Source organism: Argopecten irradians, chromosome 4 (assembly GCF_041381155.1).
Source record: "Argopecten irradians isolate NY chromosome 4, Ai_NY, whole genome shotgun sequence".
Lineage (NCBI taxonomy): Eukaryota > Metazoa > Mollusca > Bivalvia > Pectinida > Pectinidae > Argopecten > Argopecten irradians.
The window spans coordinates 19,992,077-20,013,328 of record NC_091137.1 but is presented as its reverse complement, the minus strand read 5'-3'; the positions used below and the strand labels follow the sequence as shown (position 1 = coordinate 20,013,328).

At 38.3% G+C, this 21,252-nt stretch overlaps 3 protein-coding genes across 3 annotated transcripts in view; 2 read left to right on the top strand and 1 right to left on the bottom strand.

Moving 5' to 3' along the window:
- LOC138320884 (heparan sulfate 2-O-sulfotransferase 1-like) overlaps positions 1-11,827 on the top strand; it is an 82,147-nt gene extending 70,320 nt beyond the window's left edge. Inside the window, exons 6-8 of the mRNA XM_069264170.1 lie at positions 6,522-6,619; positions 6,907-7,064; positions 8,522-11,827. Of these exons, the coding sequence (XP_069120271.1) occupies positions 6,522-6,619; positions 6,907-7,064; positions 8,522-8,742 (477 nt within the window). The 3' untranslated portion in view covers positions 8,743-11,827. The remainder of the gene's footprint in view (positions 1-6,521; positions 6,620-6,906; positions 7,065-8,521) is intronic.
- Positions 11,828-13,608: 1,781 nt separating this feature from the next.
- Positions 13,609-14,028, top strand: LOC138322148 (endoglucanase-like). Its single transcript, XM_069266202.1, has one exon. It carries the CDS (start codon positions 13,609-13,611, stop codon positions 14,026-14,028), a length of 420 nt encoding a protein of 139 aa, XP_069122303.1.
- A 1,281-nt stretch (positions 14,029-15,309) lies between these two features.
- Positions 15,310-21,252, bottom strand: part of LOC138320882 (multiple epidermal growth factor-like domains protein 8) — a 59,063-nt gene continuing 53,120 nt past the window's right edge. The window contains exons 32-34 of the mRNA XM_069264169.1: positions 19,749-19,884; positions 19,012-19,231; positions 15,310-18,363 (exon numbers count right to left, since the gene is read on the bottom strand). Coding sequence (XP_069120270.1) covers positions 17,432-18,363; positions 19,012-19,231; positions 19,749-19,884 — 1,288 coding nt within the window. The 3' untranslated portion in view covers positions 15,310-17,431. The remainder of the gene's footprint in view (positions 18,364-19,011; positions 19,232-19,748; positions 19,885-21,252) is intronic.

Below are 21,252 nucleotides of genomic sequence, written 5' to 3'. Positions count from 1 at the left end.
GTATGGTTTGGGTTACCTTTAAGGTGGGGAGGTATGTATGGTTTGGTTTACCTGTAAGGTGATAAATTATAGACAAATCTAACATTAATTGGATTGTGACAGCCTCCCTATTTGTCTGGTTAGGTTTTTGAGTTACTGACAAGGAGCGTTGATGCTGAATCCGAGCTGTCAATAGAAAGGCCTAGTTTGTATACTGACTGGGTTCCTAACATGGAAAGGCCGAGTTTCTATACCTGAAGGGTCCCTAACATGAAGGCCAGTTTTATACCTGACTGTGGTTCCTAACATGGAATAGGCCAGTTTTCACTGACTGGGTTCCTACTGGAAAAGGCAGTTTTTATACCTGACTGGGTTCCATAACATGGAAGGGCCAGTTATTTTACCAGACTGGGTTCCTAACATGGACAAGGGCGGAGTTTGATACCTGAATGGCTCGCCTAACATTGAAGGTCAGTTGGAAACACCAGACTGGGTCCCTAACATATAAGGGCCAAGTTTTACACCTGACTAGGACCATAACATGGAAGGGCAAGTTTTTACCACCTGACTGACTTCTTAACATGGATGTGACAGGTATTACACCGCTGACTAGGTCTGTGTAACTTGATGAGACTGTTTTACATCTTTCTGGTTACCTGAACAAGGAAGGGCCAGTTTTACACCTGGCTGGAATCCCCTGACATGGAAGAGCTGTTTTTACACCTGGCTGGATCCTGACATGAAGGTCACTGTTCTACACTGACTAGGTCCCTAACCATGGTAGGGGCCAGTATTAAACCTCATGGCTCCAAACATGGAAGGGCATAGGTTTACACCTGACTTGCAAAACTTCCATTGGAAGGGCCAGTATTTAACACCTGTACTTTGTGTATTCCCTATAAACATGTGTGAATGGGGTGCCTGTTTTACGTTCTTACTGACTCCCTAACATGGTAGGGCAGTTTTTACTTCTTTCTGACTCACCTAACATGTAAGGGACAGTTATAACACCTGGCTGATCCCTAACATGGATGGGCATTTTTACACCTGCTTACTTTATCCTAACATGGAAGGGCCTAGTTTGTTACACCATCATGGTTCCCTAAGTAATACATGACTAGGTTCCCTAACATGGATGTGCCTGTGTTTGATGCAAAAACTTAGAATTCTGATTATGTGAAGGCAACTTTATACATGACTGGGTCCCTGGATCATTGAAGGGCATACGTTTAATAACTGACAGTCCTTGACATTGAAGCACAATCGACTGGCATGTAAGATTACTTTTGAGAGACTAACCTAACATGGAGTAGGTCCAGAAGTTTATCCAATGATAAGAACCTATGGTTCAAGATATTCACCTGACTAGGTTAACCATAGAAGGCGCACATGATCACTATCTTTCTGACGTCAACTAATGAAGGGCCCAGATTTACACCTATCTGGATCACTTACAATGGAAGGGGCCAGTTTCCCCCCCCCACCTGACTAGGTCCTCATCAAACAGTCCCTTTTACACCCGACTGATTCCTAACATGTGAAGAGGCCTGTTTTACATCTTTCTGACTCCCTAACATGGAAGGGCCAGTTTTACACCTGGCTGGATCCCTGACATGAAAGGCCAGTTTTATACCTAACTGTCTCCCTAACATGGAAGGGCCAGTTTTACACCTGCCTGGGTCCCTATAACATTGAAAGGTAAGTTTTATACCTAAAAATGGAAAGGCCTGTTTTTAAACATGACTGGTTCTCTAACATGGAAAGGCAAGTTTTATACCTGAATGGCTCCCTAACATGGAAAGGCCAGTTTTATACCTGACTGGGTTCCTAACATGGAAAGGCCAGTTTTATACCTGACTGGGTTCCTAACATGGAAAGGCCAGTTTTATACCTGACTGGGTCCCTAACATGGAAAGGCCAGTTTTATACCTGACTGGGTTCCTAACATGGAAAGGCCAGTTTTATACCTGACTGGGTCCCTACCATGGAAGAGCCTGTTTTACATCTTAGTGACTCCCTAACATTGAAGGGCCAGTTTTACACCTGGCTGTATCCCTAACATGCAAGGGCCAGTTTTACACCTGACAGGCTTCCTAACATGGAAGGGCAAGTTTTACACCTGACAGACTCCTTAACAAGGAATGGCAAGTTTTACACCTGACTGGGTTCCTAACATCATGGAGCCTGTTTTACATTTTTCTGACTCCCTAACATGGAAGGGCAAGTATTACACCTGGCTAGATCCCTAACATGCTAGGGCCAGTTTTACACCTGACTGACTCCCTAACATGGAAGGGCCAGTATTACACCTTGCTGGCTGACTGACTCCCTAACATGGAAAGGCCAGTTTTACACCTGACTGGATCCCTAACATGGAAAGGCCAGTTTTACACCTGACTGGATCCCTAACATGGGAGGGCCAGTTTAACACCTGACTAGGTCCCTAACATAGAAGGCCAATTTTACATCTGACTATGTTCCTATCATGGAAGAGCCTGTTTTACATCTTTCTGACTCCCTAACATGGAAGGGCCAGTTTTACACCTGGCTGGATCCCTGACATGAAAGGCCAGTTTTACACCTAACTGGCTCCCTAACATGGAAGGGCCAGTTTTACACCTGCCTGGGTCCCTATAACATTGAATGGTAAGTTGTACACCTGACTGGGTTCCTAACATTGAAGGGCCTGTTTTACACCTGACTGGGTTCCTAACATTGAAGGGCAAGTTTTACACCTGATTGGGTTCCTAACATTGAAGGGCCTGTTTTACACCTGACTGACTTCTTAGCATGGAAGGGCCAGTTTTACACCTGACTAGGTCCCTAACATGGAAGAGCCTGTTTTACATCTTTCTGGCTCCTAACATGGAAGGGCCAGTTTTACACCTGGCTGGAATCCCTGACATGGAAGAGCCAGTTTTACACCTGGCTGGATCCCTGACATGGAAGGGCCAGTTTTACACCTGACTAGGTCCCTAACATGGTAGGGCCAGTATTACACCTGACTGGCTCCCAAACATGGAAGGGCAAGGTTTACACCTGACTTGCTCCCTAACATTGAAGGGCCAGTTTTACACCTGACTGGGTTCCTAACATGGAAGGGCCTGTTTTACGTCTTTCTGACTCCCTAACATGGAAGGGCCAGTTTTACATCTTTCTGACTCCCTAACATGGAAGGGACAGTTATACACCTGGCTGGATCCCTAACATGGAAGGGCCAGTTTTACACCTGACTAACTTTATCCCTAACATGGAAGGGCCAGTTTTACACCTGACTGGTTCCCTAACATTGAAAGGTAAGTTTTACACCTGACTAGGTTCCTAACATTGAAGGGCCTGTTTTACACATGACTTAGTCCTTTACATATATGGAAGGGCAAGTTTTATACCTGACTGGGTCCCTGACATTGAAGGGCCAGTTTTACACCTGACAGACTCCTTGACATGGAAGGGCATGTTTACAACTGACTAAGTCCCTAATATGAGGACCAGTTTTACACCTGATTAGGTCACTAACATGGAAGAGCCTGTTTTACATCTTTCTGACTCCTAACATCGAAGGGCCAGTTTTACACCTGGCTGGAATCCCTGACATGGCAGGGTCAGTTTTACAACTGACTGACTCGATCCCTCACATGGAAGGGCCAGTTTTACACCTGACTGGGTTCCTGACATGGAAGGGCCAGTTTTACACTTGACTGGATCCCTAACATGGAAGGGCCAGTTTTACACCTTACTGACTCGATCCCTAACATGGAAGGGCCAGTTTTACACCTGACATGGAAGTTTTACACCTGGGTCCCTGACATGGAAGGGCCAGTTTTACACCTAACTGGCTCAAGAACATGGAAGGGCCAGTTTTACACCTGACTGGGTTCCTAACATTGAAGGGCCTGTTTTACACATGAATAAGACCTTTCCATATATAGAAGGGCCAGTTTTATACCTGACTGGGTCTCTAGCATGGAAAGGCCAGTTTTACATCTAACATGGAAGGGCTAGTTTAAACCTGACTGGATCCCAGACATGGAAGGACCTATTTTACACCTGACAGGGTTCCAAACATGGAATGGCCAATGTTAAACCTGACTGAGTCCCTAACATTGAAAGGTCAGTTTAACACCTGACTAGGTTCCTAATATGAATATTTCTGTATTGACTAACAGGGAGATGACACTTTTAGCCCAATGGTAGATCTTGTATAAGGATTTCTGTACATGTCACAGATATTGAAAATGGCCCAGGTCACTGAGGACAACTATTGCTGACGTCTGACCCAGAATCCAGTCCAGACCAATAAATATTGGTGTTTTTTTTATACTAGACAGTTATCAGTGTTTATGTTCAGTCTAGACAATTCCTTATGAAGAACCTGTGTTTAAGATGTTATAAGCCTTTCACTAATTCAGTTTGACTTATAAAACCGATACATTTATGGAAAGCTTTCCTTGGATTTATTTTATATAGAAAAGTGGGATAATGGGGCTATTGACCATGAGGTATTGATTGTGGAGATTTTGTAAACTTACAGTACTGTGGCTTGAGTAAGAGGGATTTCCCTCTATTTAGATACTAAAGTGTCCCAAAGTTCAAATTCTGTCAGCAATTTCCTAATCCTCTCGGTGGTGGGGTGGGATTTCCTAATCCTGACAGTGGTGGGGTGGGATTTCCTAATCCTGACAGTGCTAGGGTGGGATTTCCTAATCCTGACAGTGGTGGGGTGGGATTTCCTAATCCTGACAGTGCTAGGGTGGAATTTCCTAATCCTGACAGTGGTTGGGTGGAATTTCCTAATCCTGACAGTGCTAGGGTAGGATTTCCTAATCCTGACAGTGGTTGGGTGGAATTTCCTAATCCTGACAGTGGTTGGGTGGAATTTCCTAATCCTGACAGTGGTTGGGTGGAATTTCCTAATCCTGACAGTGGTGGGGTGGAATTTCCTAATCCTGACCTGACAGTGGTGGGGTGGGATTTCCTAATCCTGACAGTGCTAGGGTAGGATTTCCTAATCCTGACAGTGGTTGGGTGGAATTTCCTAATCCTGACAGTGCTAGGGTGGAATTTCCTAATCCTGACAGTGGTTGGGTGGAATTTCCTAATCCTGACAGTGGTGGGGTGGAATTTCCTAATCCTGACAGTGGTGGGGTGGGATTTCCTAATCCTGACAGTGCTAGGGTAGGATTTCCTAATCCTGACAGTGGTTGGGTGGAATTTCCTAATCCTGACAGTGCTAGGGTGGAATTTCCTAATCCTGACAGTGGTGGGGTGGAATTTCCTAATCCTGACAGTGGTGGGATGGGATTTCCTAATCCTGACAGTGTTAGGGTAGAATTCCTAATCCTCACAGTGGTGGGATGGGATTTCCTAATTTCCATTGATAGTAGTTACAGTCCATACTATTAGGCTGAGTAGGATACAACAATAACAGTGTGTGTCAGTATTTATGTTCCTCGTATTACAATGGTGTGTATCATTCATTGGATTTTACTGCTACCAAGAGTTACTTAATGTCCTGATTGTAATAATAAAAGCCAAACAGAATCATAAAGATAAGTAGTTTTATCAGGGAAACATTGTGGAGCCATTTTAATGAGTGACTTTTGTAATCGTGGATGTCAGTTTTGACTGTATTGACCTCTGTAGTCCTGGTATCAGTGAAGCTACCCTATAGGGATAAGGTTTGATAGGTAGTGTTTCATTCAGAAAAATCAATGACATTTTATAACATTTAAATGTCGTTGTTATTTCATACATCATAAATGATTTGTTCAAGGTCTCCTCACTATCATATTGTGTTGTATGATATGCTGATGTGCATTGTGCTGCCATGAGATCACCTTGACCTTGACCTTGATTTCAAGGTCAGAGGCAAAGTGTATTTTGTTGTTATTTAGCAGTTACAAATGAAATCTTTCATGAAAGGGAAATAACATGTATCTTAATCATTCGAATTAATGAAATGTAGTGTAAAATCATAAAAACCAAATAAATAAGTAAACAAATCTATGTGTATGAAGAGAAGGAATGATTTCTGAAAAATATTGTAACTCAATACCATATATCACAGTGTTGTGTGGTTATTTCCTGGTTCCAGTTCTATACATGGTTTGTAGGGGTTTTGCAACTCTCATTGATTAAAGGTTATCCCTACAATGACACAGGAATTCAGTTCTGAAGACAAATATATCTAGGTACAGGTAACCATGCCTGGTAGAATTGTCTTGTCGGCCATTAGGACAGAACCCAAGGTCACAGACAGGCCAAATGTCAATAGTAAATGTTGAATCTTCATTTATGAGCATTCTGTAAATACTAAATGATATTTAGGAGATAAAGTTGTGTTCACTCAAAACAAAAAGGAGGATGAAGAGGTCTAATCACTGTGCCTAGAGAAGAATCTTGTTTTAAAGGATTAGTTCTCCTACTCTCTGGTAGTTAGGGCAGAGTACTGTCACATTTCTGTATTAAAATTGACATTGTAATTGTTGAGGTTTTGTGCTAGTGTCTAACTCTTCTTAACTGTACATATTGGATTGTTACAGACATTTGATGAGTGTGTGGAGAAAGAAGGCAGTGACTGTGATGCTGAACACCTGTGGCTGCAGATCCCTTTCTTCTGTGGACAGGATGCCGAGTGTTGGTGAGATATATAACAAGGATGCCAAATGTTTGATCATGATTTTGTCAGTGAAGAAAACAAAATGTCTGTCTACATATGATTAGCTAGTTACAGAGTTTTCTGTACATTACAGGTACAAATATGTTTAGTAAAACTTAATTTACTTAATATGCACATGTGTAGGTACTGAATGAAAGCCTAATAAACAAAGACATGAATTAAATGCATTTTCATTTGAGTATACATTCTCAAAAGAGCATTTATTTGGCAGTAAAATAAAAGTATCAAATTGTTGTCTTTGGTTACAGGAATCCTGGTAGTAATTGGGCTTTGGAGAAGGCCAAACTTAGTGTAATACAGAATTACCTATTAGTCGGGGTCACTGAGGAGCTTGGAGATTTCCTCACTGTACTTGAAGCTGTTTTACCGCGGTACTTTCGTGGAGCAGTCAAACTTTACAGTTTAGGTATGTAGTATGTGTGTAGTACAGGGCCCAGTGTCACGAACATTCCTTAAATTTTAGGAATTCCTTAACTTAAAATTCTCCATAGGAAACCATTACAGATTTTAAGGTAGGCTCCTTAACTTAAGAGTTTCCCTTAACTTTTGTAAAGCTTTTCTATGAGGAAATTTAAGTTAAGGAATTCCTTTAAGTTAAGGATGTTCATGAAATTGGGCCCAGATTTACAATAAGTTAGCATACTTTTGGTAGTAGTGAAGCATAAGTGAATGCTGAACATTCTGCATGCAGGCTGTTGATGTGTAGGTCTAGTGATAACTGATCATATTTTTAGTTAGGTTGTTGCTATCTAATGCAGTTACAAATGCCTATTCAAATAATTGGCAACCATGCTTCAAATAGCAATGCATAAAAATCATACACATCAATAGTTTTGGTTCCTCTTCTTATACGCTCAAAAGCTGAAGCATTTTATGACTTCAAACTTTTTCAAACATACTACATATAAAATTTCAGTACTTTGATTGAGGAAGAGCTATAACAATCTTTGAACCAATCAAAATCCTAGATGGCTGCCTGGCGTCCATCTCATTGACATATTGATCCCAAAATGAAATATGCATAACTAGGGCCCTAGGGGAACCTACATATGAAATTTGAAAAAGATCCCTTAGGTACTTTCTGAGAAATAACTACAACAAACTTTAACAATCAAAATCAAAGATCGCTGCCTGGCGGCCATCTGGTTGACTGATCGGTCACAAAATGCATCTAGCACAACTAGGGCCCTAGGGGAACCTACATTTGAAATTTGAGACAGATCCATTCAGTACTCTCTGAGAAATAAAGGTAACAAACTTTAACTTTAACTAAAATGCAATATGCACAACTAAGGCCCTAGGGGAACCTACATATGAAATTTGAGAAAGATCCCTTCAGTACTTTCTGAGAAATAGCGTTAAACAAACTTTAACTATCAAAATCCAAGATGGCTACCTGGCGGCCATCTTGTTGACCGATAGATCCCAAAATGCAATATGCATAATAGCGCCCTAGGGGAACCTACATATGAAATTTGAAAAAGATCCCTTAGGCACTTTCTGAGAAATAGCGGTAACAAGAATTGTTAATGGACGGACGGACGGACCATGGCAAAAGGCGATTTGAATAGCCCATCATCTCATGATGGTGGGCTAAAAAGCTTCTTAATCTGGTGTTTGTGTGTTAGAAGCATCACTCAGTTTCTATAAACATTTTCTTAGGACTGGAAAAGTTGGTCTTTTGTAATAATACTTGTTGCACAATCAATAAATTGTAGAAACTATGACTTCATGATTATCAATTTGATGTTACATTCGATGAAATTCAATATACTGAAATCACCGGTAAGTATACTTTATAGAAATGGACATAGACTTATTCATTATGAATTAAAGAAAGAATGCATTGGATTATATTTTCAGGGCGGAGGTCCCACCTACGCCGTACAGCCAACAAGATAGTGCCAAAACAGTCCTCCATAGCCAAGGTTCGTCAGTCACATATCTGGCGCATGGAGCAGGACTTTTATAACTTTGTACAGGAACAGTTCCACTTCGTAAAACAATCAACATTTGATGTGATTAATGGAGAGTATGTGGAAAAGGGAAACAATTTCCACTACGAGAAAATTCGACCAAGATGAACTAAGTCTTGTTTTATAGGATCCATGATATGAATTCCAATTTTGTGATATTTTTGTCTCACTTCCACCATCTTGGATGAATGAGTGAGTTTGTGAGGTACAGTGTGATTGTGGTTGCATTGTCTCCATTTTACATTCAAGCATGAGAGTTTGGTGTAGCATTGTGATTGTGTATGATAATGTTCTGTGTAACCATATAGCTTTGTATCATCAAATAAGCATGTGATGTAAGAGTGATCATTAGATTCTGTGTTCATTAATTATGATGTCATAAATTCTACAATATCTATGATGTCATCACATTCTGTGTTCTGTAGCTATGATGTCATCACATTCTGTATGGTCAGTAGCTATGATGTCATCACAATTTGTGTAGTGAATAGCTATGATGTAATCACACTCTTTGTTCAGTAGCTATGATGTCATCACATTCTGTATGGTCAGTAGCTATGATGTAATCACATTTTGTATAGTGAATAGCAATGATGTCATCACATTCTGTGTAGTCAGCAGCTATGATATCACCATATCCTGTGTAGTCAATACCTACGGTGGCTGATTTGTGCCATTTCTTCTTTTTGTCAAAAATTAAGAAATTTTGTCTTTTCGCGGCGAAAAGACGAAAACTCAAACACGAAAAGATGAAAGTGATACACGCTAATTAGTGACTTTATTTCTCGGTTTTTTGCCTTCAAAAATCTCGTCTTTTTGTCTTTTCTGCCCGAAAAGACGAAAATTATCAAACCTTAATTTTCGTCTTTTAGTCTTTTCGCCCCGAAAAGACGAAAATTAACAAACCTTAATTTTCTTCTTTTCGTCCTCCGGTCAGGTGTGGAAGTCATTTTGAAATCTTTTTATCTTAATATTGACTTAATTGTTCAATATGGAAGCATCAAAGCAGTTTATGATAACAATCAATTTATAAATTGATAGTATTACAAGTATCTTCTTCAATAACTAAGATTAGAAGTTTTAAAACATAAGTCAACATGTGTGTTTACAGCAGTTACGTAGATTTCTCACAGGTGGCATATGCCACGTGCCACTAACAGATTCATCATTCCGCAAATCTTTTAGCGTGATTGATACATTTTCTAAAATTCATTAATATCTTATTTTTTGTGTTCTAATCGCCCAATTTAGCAATTACGCTTATCAAAACATTGCCGTGTATATGTTGGGACATAATGAACTTAAGATGCTAAAGATAGTACTTACAGGAGTTGCCTCTCCTACACAACTTGAAAAAAAAAGTTGTCGGCGGGTAATATATGAAAGCGTTTGAACCACGGATCAACTTATTAACAAGATATTTTTATGAAAGACAACTCGTGAAGACTTTGAGTTTAAAGGAAGGACTTGTACCAAGAAATTGCTCAAATACATTCAATTATAACAGTCAATCAGTAGGTACAATGTACTGTATATTATTTGAAAAGACATTTTGACTACATACATGACATGGTCTTCATCATAATTGTACATTAGAAATTACATTATAATCTCGTCGTATATGAAAGATGACAAAGTATATCTGAAATTTGTAATTTTTCGGAGCGAAAAGGCGAAAAGACGAAATTTAAGGTTTGTTAATTTTCGTCTTTTCGGGGCGAAAAGACGAAAATTAAGGTTTGTTAATTTTCGTCTTTTTGGGCCGAAAAGACGAAATTAAAGGTTTGTTAATTTTCGTCTTTTCGGGCAAAAAGACGAAAAGACGAAATGGCATAAATCACCCACCGTAAATTCCTGTGATGTCATCACATTTTGTGTGTTCAGTACATGTGTTAACACCGTGTAGTACATGGGTATCCTAGTAACTATGATGTCATCATTTCATGTGCTCAACCTTGTATCTTGTAGAGTTATGATACTAGTCAGAATTTTATCATCAGATTTGATCATTTATCAATATCTGTAATGTGTTTTCGTTTGATGATAAATTAAATATCTAATACTGGTCAGCCATGACAATCTGAGGAGGTTTACATGTAGTAGACATTATTATCACAGAGTGGGAGGGTGGCTGATGTGTTAGACATGCTGATGTTATTTTGGAAGATTAGGGAGGGGTAGGGATATTGTTTTAAGTCAAATCTGTTTTCACATTCCTATCTGTGTAGACTGCCAAACAAATTTGTGATCTCTCTTAAACTCTTGTCGTATCACAGTTGTGTGATGGAAGGATGTGTTCATTACTCCGGTACTATTATGTGGTTGATGATAAATGTGGATGTATCTGATTACAAAATCATGGTGATTGCAGCTAACTTAATATCAACAGTTAAATTTCAATGGAAAATATTTGTTCTCACATTCTTATTTGTTGTGGTGATTAAGTGTTTCCCAGTATAAAATACAGTACGTACAATTGGTTGTTACTAATTTAATGGTATGTAGATAATTCATTCTGATATAATTGAAGTTTTGAGAAACATTATTTTATTTGAAAGGACCAATATAAACTACCCTAGTCAATGTTTGCGGACAGGGACCATATTCAACTTTGTATTTATGGTAAACATTAAATACATTAATTACATTTTCCATATATGGTAAAACATTGTTAACTTGGCATATCCATGCATTCCAGTTCAGTTTACTTAAATATTAGTGAAGACAAATTGAGTTTGGAGCAACAAAATGCTTTGAATTAAACAGGGTCTTTGAATTATTTGAGGTTCTATAGTATATTTACTGTTGAGCTAAAGCCTTTAAAACTTAATTTCCATTTCCTAATAATTGAGAGAGAAAAAATACATACTGTATTCGACCCAATAAGTGTCCATGTCCCCGTAGGCGTCCTTTCCCTCTTGGAGGCCTCATTTCAATTGCATAAGACCAAAATTATCAAAACTGTAAAGGTTTGCAATAATTTCGTCTTAATATTTATGTAAGTACCTTTATATATTTTCATTTGTTTTTTTAACGCCCTGGACACTTCTTGGGTCTAATATGGTTTTCATTCCAGTTACTGTATTTAGTGAGCTGTGAGTTTGGATCATTGATGGGTTGAGAGTTGTGTGAAGAGTGTGTAATACATTGAAGTTGGTAGAATCTACAACGTTAATAAAAGTTATTGATACAATTAATGAGTTTCTCATGACTATGACCCTCCTCCCCTCCCCCTCTAGGATACAGATTTTGTTGTCACATCCCCAAGGTAGGGAATGATTACTTTACTCCCATAAGACAAAGATGAGCTATCAGGAGAAATATTTCACTGTGACAAGATCATGGATCCATTACCCACACATCAAAGTTAATGACATTATTCACTATGTACATCGTTATTATACTGCTTGAATTCATTATGTCATGAATTGTTTTATCAGTACTACCTGCTCGAAAGATTTGTACACAAAATCTGTCATACCTTAGGGTTGACTGAAACCAATGACAAATCAATGAATGGTAGAAGATTATTTAATCATTTGCATTAGACACAACAAACTAGAATGTAAAATTAATGACTTTATTGCATTGCCAAGTGCATGATGATGACATGCTCCTCACCACACAAAGATAGGACAGCTAGTTATACTGTAATACTGCGCTACATACAGGGCTGTCACAAAGGGCCATGTCAACAAATCGGGGTTTGTCTTTTACCCCATAACATATAGGCCACACCCACACGGGCTATACCTTTACCCAGGCCAATATATCCAATAGCATAGGGTCTACTCCCACAACTTGGACTATGCCTTTACCCAGGTCAATATAGCCAATAAAGAGTCTTCACCTTAATGTATTAAACCGACTTTAGAGGATCTGACCATATCCTTTTACAGAACGCCAATGCAACATACTTTAACATTGTCAATATATGGCTAAAATGAAGAACAGAAACATTGTTGAAGTTAAATTATTCATTGTGCATATGACATCAAAGTCCACATTATTTAATATATATTATGTGACATTTTGATACATTAAAGTATCATTTGTTATAATTTCTCCTTATAACACTTAAGTACTGAAATGATTAGCACTGTGAGATATCACAAACTGTATACAAATGCCCCCTCCCCTTCTACTAGATACAGAAATACAATGTACACTAAAAGCCCTTGATTATGCTTGTGGCCCGCCAAGCTGCATCTTATTAAAACATCATTTATCTACAAGTCAGCATGTTATGTACATTGTATGGCAAATAAAATACAAAAGCTTTGGCTAAAAGAAAGATTAAGTGACATTTACTTTGTCACTATTATCAGGATTTCTTGCAATTGTGACAATAACAAAAGAATTGCACTCTTCCCTCTATTGGCTTCTTAATGACAAGTTTCCCTGGAGCCAAAGTCAACATCACTAAACCCAGCCATAGTGTACATAGACTGACCGAGTCATGATCACCATCTATATGGACGACTGAGTCACCATCCATATGGACGACTGAGTCACCATCTATATGGACGACTGAGTCACCATCCAAATGGACAACTGATCCATCATCAAATGAACAATTGAGTTACCATCCAAATAGACGACTGAGTCACCATCCATATGGACGACTGAGTCACCATCCAAATGGACGACTGAGTCACTTTCTAAATAGACAGCTGAATCACCATCCAAATGGACAACTGAGTCACCGTCAATATGATGACTGATCCACCGTCCAAATGGACAGACGACCGAGTGACCCATGAAGTCACCATCCAAATGGACGACTGAGTCACATCATCAATGAACGGACGAGTCTAAGTCACATCCAAATGGACGAACTGAGTCACCATCCAAATGGACGACTGAGTCACCATCCAAATGGACAACTGAGTCACCATCCAAATGGACGACTGAGTCACCATCCAAATGGACAACTGAGTCACCATCCAAATGGACGACTGAGTCACCATCCAAATGGACGCTGAGTCACCATCCAAATGGACGACTGAGTCACCATCCAAATGGACAACTGAGTCACCATCCAAATGGACGACTGAGTCACCATCCAAATGGACGACTGAGTCACCATCCAAATGGACGACTGAGTCACCATCCAAATGGACGACTGAGTCACCATCCAAATGGAGACGACTGAGTCACCATCCAAATGGACGACTGAGTCACCATCCAAATGGACGACTGAGTCACCATCCAAATGGACGACTGAGTCACCATCCAAATGGACGACTGAGTCACCATCCAAATGAGTACACAATGACTGAGTCACCATCCAAATGGACGACTGAGTCACCATCCAAATGGACGACTGAGTCACCATCCATATGGACGACTGAGTCACCATCCAAATGGACGACTGAGTCACCATCCAAATAGACGACTGAGTCACCATCCAAATGGACGACTGAGTCACCATCCAAATGGACGACTGAGTCACCATCCAAATGGACGACTGAGTCACCATCCAAATGGACGACTGAGTCACCATCCAAATGGACGACTGAGTCACCATCCAAATATGGACGACTGATCCCATCCAAATGGACGACTGAGTCACCATCCAAATAGACGACTGAGTCACCATCCAAATGGAACGACTGAGTTACCATCCAAATAGACGACTGAGTCACCATCCAAATGGACGCTCGAGTCACCATCCAAATGGACAACTGAGTCACCATCCAAATGGACGACTGAGTCACCATCCAAATGGACCATCGAGTTACCATCCAAATGGACGACTGAGTCAACATCCATATGGACGACTGAGTCACCATCCAAATGGACGACTGAGTCACCATCCAAATGGACAACTGAGTCACCATCCAAATGGACGACTGAGTCACCATCCAAATGGACAACGAGTACCATCCAATGAGTCACCATCCAAATGGACGACTGAGTCACCATCCAAATGGACGACTGAGTCACCATCCAAATGGACGAACTGAGTCACCATCCAAATGGACGACTGAGTCACCATCCAAATGGACGACTGAATCACCATCCAAATGGACGACTGAGTCACCACTCTTATGGACGACTGAGTCACCATCCATATGGACAACTGAGGAGTCACCTTTCATATGGATGACTGAGTCACCATCCAAATTGATGACTGAGTTACCATCAAATAGATGACCAAGTCACTATCCAAATAGACGACCTAATTATCATACACAGAGGACTTACATGACAGAGTTGCTTTTCACATGGACTGATCATCCACATGGATACCTGAGTCCTCAAGCATATTTACAAATTACATTGTATGTCCATTTCCACAGTCATGATCTACACTTGATTCACAGTTCAAATCCATGACTAAGCTGCCATCCAATCATTGTCAACGTAATCGTTGTCCACATGGGATGACCAATGGCCTTTATGTCCACTTAGACTGACCAAGTCATAGTCCACAGTGGCTGACTGAAGTCATATATGGTCCATAATGGCTGACAGAGTTACATGTACATAAGCCAATGTTCACATTAATTTCAGTAGCGTGACCATGACTACAAGCATTATTCATGATTATATGTGGAGAACTATACAAATATTTACATTTGTAGATCTTCTGTCAAACCGTAACACAATATTAATACAAAAGTCTTACAAAAACATACAGATCATAGATCAATGACTAGAATTCACATCAACAATACGGCATTTATCAGAAAGGATGAATCAGTATAACATGGAATAGTAACACTTATGAACACTTACAAGATACGAGAACACCATAACACACTGAAGGGAATTGATCAACAATACCAGCTGAATCAGAAAACATGTTCTCGTTTTTACACGTTTAGCCTTCATTAGTAAGACTGTCGTACAAGTACACAAAGCATGCAGCCAATTCTGCTTTAAGATCTGGTTATACTGTAATTTAAGATATATTCACAAAAATTAAGTACTTACAGTGACCTACAACAAATATATAACTGATCAACTAGATCAATAAAACAAAACAAAAAACACTAAATGATACATGTTCACCCATAACAACATTAATCAGTGACATCTCCCAGGCTCACTCTGTCACATACAGTCTTCAGTATCAAAACCAATGACAAAATGTGGAGGCTGAGTGCTAAACTACATAATTGTTTTTCTTTCTTCATCATATTTTGATTTTCTTATAATTATAATGTACATTTACAGGTCTAGATCATAATCAACTTCTCAGATCTTACCAGGAAATGTTCCTTTTCAAAATAGTGTAAATATCAAGTCTTTCCTAGGACAGTGATGAAAAAACACAAAAATAATACTACAGTGTATTGAATATCGAGAGAGGTTTCATCAATTGGGTAATTACTCTGTAAAGAACACAATTTTTAATAAGACTGGCACAAGTATCCATCACATTTAACTGTATCCTGTGTTCATCAAAGTCTCGAGTATCCACACCATGTATTCATCGATCACAATGATCTATATCAAAAACATGTATTCATCAAAGTCTCAGATATTCAACAAATTCACAAGCATTCATCAAATGCACAGGTATTCAACAAATTCACAAATATTCATCAAGTCTCAAGCACACATGGCATGCATTTATCAAATTCACAGCTATCCACACCATGTATTCATCACATTCATCAGTACTTAAATGCATCACATTCACAATCCATACATACAATCGTCACTCATACTATACACACATATATAATGGTCATTCATACTATACACACATACAATCGTCATTCATACTATACACACATATAATCGTCATTCATACTATACACACATACAATCGTCACTCATACTATACACACATACAATCGTCATTCATATTATACACATACAATCGTCACTCATACTATACACACATACAATCGTCATTCATACTATACACACATACAATCGTCATTCATACTATACACACATACAATCGTCACTCATACTATACACACATACAATTGTCACTCATACTATACACACATACAATCAAACACATTAAAACAAATTAACAATAAGTACAAAACATTCAGTGATAAAACACACAGAAAACTTAAATTCTGCTGATAATGCTAGAATCTTCACTGTAAACAAAACCCACCAGTAATAACAATCAAACTTAGTAATACTTGGTATCATTAACAAAACATCGGGCTAAAACAACAAGTTAAAATAATATCTGTGAATAGATCCATCTCTAAAGCATACATTTCTGATGGGTTCATAGACTTGCATTGAGACAACCAATTAACACATATACAGTTAATACAAAGTTAATATAGATATTTAGATAGAGGACAATTATGTAGTCACCATGATGTTTAACACTCAGAAATACATATATACATATATATATCTAGAGATAGGTTACATATAAGTTTAGAGAGTATATGACAGAGAATTAGATCTAGAGAATATACAGATTTTACAAGCTAACTACTTCAGATCTTGGAATAAATAATTTCCCTTGGAAAAGTTTTATAACCACATTCTCCTTCCATTTGATTACATTCTTTTCCAATTCAAAAAAGTTTTATATACACAGCTATTATGATAGTTAGAGGGAAAAATGTATGTATATATATTTATATAAAAAGACAAGAAATACCGCTGGGTTATATTACATAAACGATTGTTATGAGGACTTGTATAGGGTATAGTATGATCACAAAACATTCAACATTTCATTCAATTCTAGATGTTGGCAATACATATTATGTAAAGTGAATTCAAAATTCAAATGCATGAAAAAAATTCACTACTAGCTACAATATCAATGACTTAGTCATCACAATTATATACACCTGTGTCAACAGACCGTGGAACTAGGTCGTCGTCGTGACGACACTTTCATTCCCATCATGGCCGCTCGAACACTTAATGTCAGGGTAGATCCTAGACAGAGTTTGGTGGGAACTGTCGGTCCACCGGGCATCTGGAACATAAGTGTCCTTACAGCAGATATACCATCATCTGTAGGCTCAATCGCCATGGCAACAACATCAAACGGGTGTTCCTCCTTAGCCATGGGCTGGAAAGGAACCTGTAAAGTCTCTACAGGGGTCAGGGCCAACCCCGTTGTACGATTAGATAACTTCATATATTTTGTTCGCCGAGGCAACGGCGTTGACACAAAAGGCATGGGTTCGGGTTCAATAAGAATAAGAACACGAGCAAAAGGACGTGATGCCATATGCATCATCTCTTTAGCTCGTTCACGTCTACTCCTCTGAGCATCAATTGCTTGCTTGAGTTTCCATAGCAACACACACATGGCAAGAAATAGGAAAAAACTAGAGAAAAACACTGAGAAAAAAACAAACAGATCTATATGTGTCTGGTCCTGTCTGAAGTAAAGGTTTCCATAAGTCTCGTTTGATGTTGGACCACCACGTCCGCGCATAACCACATAAAACTTGGAAGTCTTGAGTCCCAACTCCAGGGGCAGTGTTATAACCACACGAGACTGGACATTCTGGATGATGAGGATTGTGTGGGTCATCTTTACTGTGTGGTATGTGTGAAAATCATTAGCCTTCAGTTCAATCACGTCGTGCCATCTGTGTGACGAACTATTCTGCACGCTTCGTCTGTGACGCCCGCCATGCTGGACATCGTGTGGGTTCGGGAATGTCATATCCGTGGCCAGGGAGGGGTCGAGCTTGATACTGTGAGAACCATTGTTCTTACTAACATCCACAATAAAAGTCTGGTCACTGGACGAGAAGTAGATGTCCACCCCTAATCACAGAAACAGACAAACATTTTACTGAGAAATTGTTCAGTGGTCATTCACACGGCATTAATGTTATACTTTGTAACTCTGTAATAATTGGACGCCATTAAAGTCCTAATGAGCTAACTACTCTGTTAAACATTCACAATAATGCCATCTAGAGATATGACTTCTTGGATTATGTGATTCTCCATATAAAATAACCTTTTAGAATTTTAGCGTAATTATCTATTAAATCTGTTATAGTGAAAAACTTTCATACTTTTTATTAAAAATTATAGAAGAATGACACTTCAAAATCTATGTATAAAACCAGAGAACTTGTATCACTGACCTGGCATGCTATAGCCAAGCCAACAATGCTATATTGGAATGAAAGTCAAGTGTTATTCTCCTCCAATTCAATACTATTGGTTGATATAAGTAAGATTGGAAATGAATCAATCCTACAGCAGACAAAGGATTTTTAAGAATTGATTTCATTTCCCAAAGTGATTCCTGTCTTTCCAGAAATTAAATACTATTACAAGTCAACATTTCCATTATCATAATATACTGACAAGTCTCTCTAAATCAACCCATCAATCTCAATTTCAGCAGCAGTTCCAATATCAGTGGTCCAGTTGGTATTCAACAAATAACACAATATTTACCTCCTTTGGTGATGTCTATGGTAACACGAATATCAACATTGAGGTAACGTGGTTGGACGGCGAAGAAGACAGTACGTCCCCGTAACAGGGGCCCAGGATTTTGGTTACAGTTCTTCTGTGTGTCTGGATCTAAACAATAGTCTCTGTCTACAGTCATCTGTCTGTAACAGTGGTGGCCATTGGTAGGGGTCCCGAGGAAGTATTCCTTACAGGCCGAGCACTACAAAACACAAAACACTACATACAAACCGAGTCTGATCAACTTTACATGATGGTGTTACAATCACTTCAGACTCGACAAGAGTATGGTTTTCATTGGATGAAATGCTAGAAGCTAGGTGTGGCTGTTAAATGTTTCTTTCGAAGATATATCTGTAAAATCATGTCCCTCAGGGAAGACTCAGGCATTGTTATTAAAACAGACCCTATAGGCTTGATTCCCCTTCAAATATATTACAGAAGGCTGGTGGATGAGATTCTAACAGAGTAACAAGAGGTCCATGGGATCAGTATCACCTTCCTCTATAATAACTAACAGAAATAAGTAATTGTCAACTAAAATCAGGTATTTGATGAAGCCTGTCAATACCTTACTTAGCACACTAAAACTCAACATGAATGTTGTTCAAAAGATAATTATATATTTGAACTCTTCATCCAAGCAGAGTACTAGCTCATGATCAATATCACGTCTTACAGATACATGCAGGGCAGATGAGAAGCAATCATCTAATTACCTGTTTCTGCCAGCACTTGTCCACCGATTCCTTGTCAATCTTTTGACTCTGGCATGGGCTTTCTGTGTTGTTGGCACAGCGACAGTTGAGGCCAGACTTACTGTCACACATATCACTGTGGCCGTGACACTGACACCTGGAAGTACATACAGGTATAACAGAAACATACATACAGGTGTAACAGATATATACATACAGGTATAACAGATATATACATACAGGTGTAACAGATATATACATACAGGTATAACAGATATATACATACAGGTGTAACAGATATATACATACAGGTATAACAGATATATACATACAGGTGTAACAGATATATACATACAGGTGTAACAGATATATACATACAGGTATAACAGATATATACATACAGGTATAACAGATATATACATACAGGTATAACAGATATATACATACAGGCATAACAGATATATACATACAGGTATAACAGATATATACATACAGGTGTAACAGATATATACATACAGATATAACAGATATATACATACAGGTGTAACAGATATATACATACAGGTGTAACAGATATATAATACAGTATAAAGAATATAACATACAGGTATAACAGATATATACATACAGGTATAACAGATATATACATACAGGTATAACAGATATATACATACAGGTATAACATATATATACATACAGATATAACAGATATATACATACAGGTATAACAGATATATACATACAGGTATAACAGATATACATACAGTTATACATACAGGTAACAGATATATACATACAGGTATAACAGATATATACATACAGGTGTAACAGATATATACATACAGGTATAACAGATATATACATACAGGTATAACAGATATATACATACAGGTATAACAGGTATAACAGATCATATATACATACAGGTATAACAGATATATACATACAGGTGTAACAGATATATACATACAGGTATAACAGATATATACATACAGGTATAACAGATATATATACATACAGGTATAACAGATATATACATACAGGTATAACAGATATATACATACAGGTATAACAGATATATACATACAGGTGTAACAGATATATACATACAGGTATAACAGATATATACATACAGGTATAACAGATATATACATACAGGTATAACAGATATATACATACAGGTATAACAGATATATACATACAGGTATAACAGATATATACATACAGGTGTAACAGATATATACATACAGGTATAACAGATATATACATACAGGTTATAACAGATATATACATATAGGCATAACAGATATATATACATACAGGTGTAACAGATATATACATACAGGTGATAACAGATATATATACATACAGGTGTATATACAGATATATACATACAGGTATAACAGATATATACATACAGGTATAACAGATATATACATACATACAGGTGTAACAGATATATACATACAGGTATAACAGATATATACATACAGGCATAACAGATATATACATACAGTATAACAGA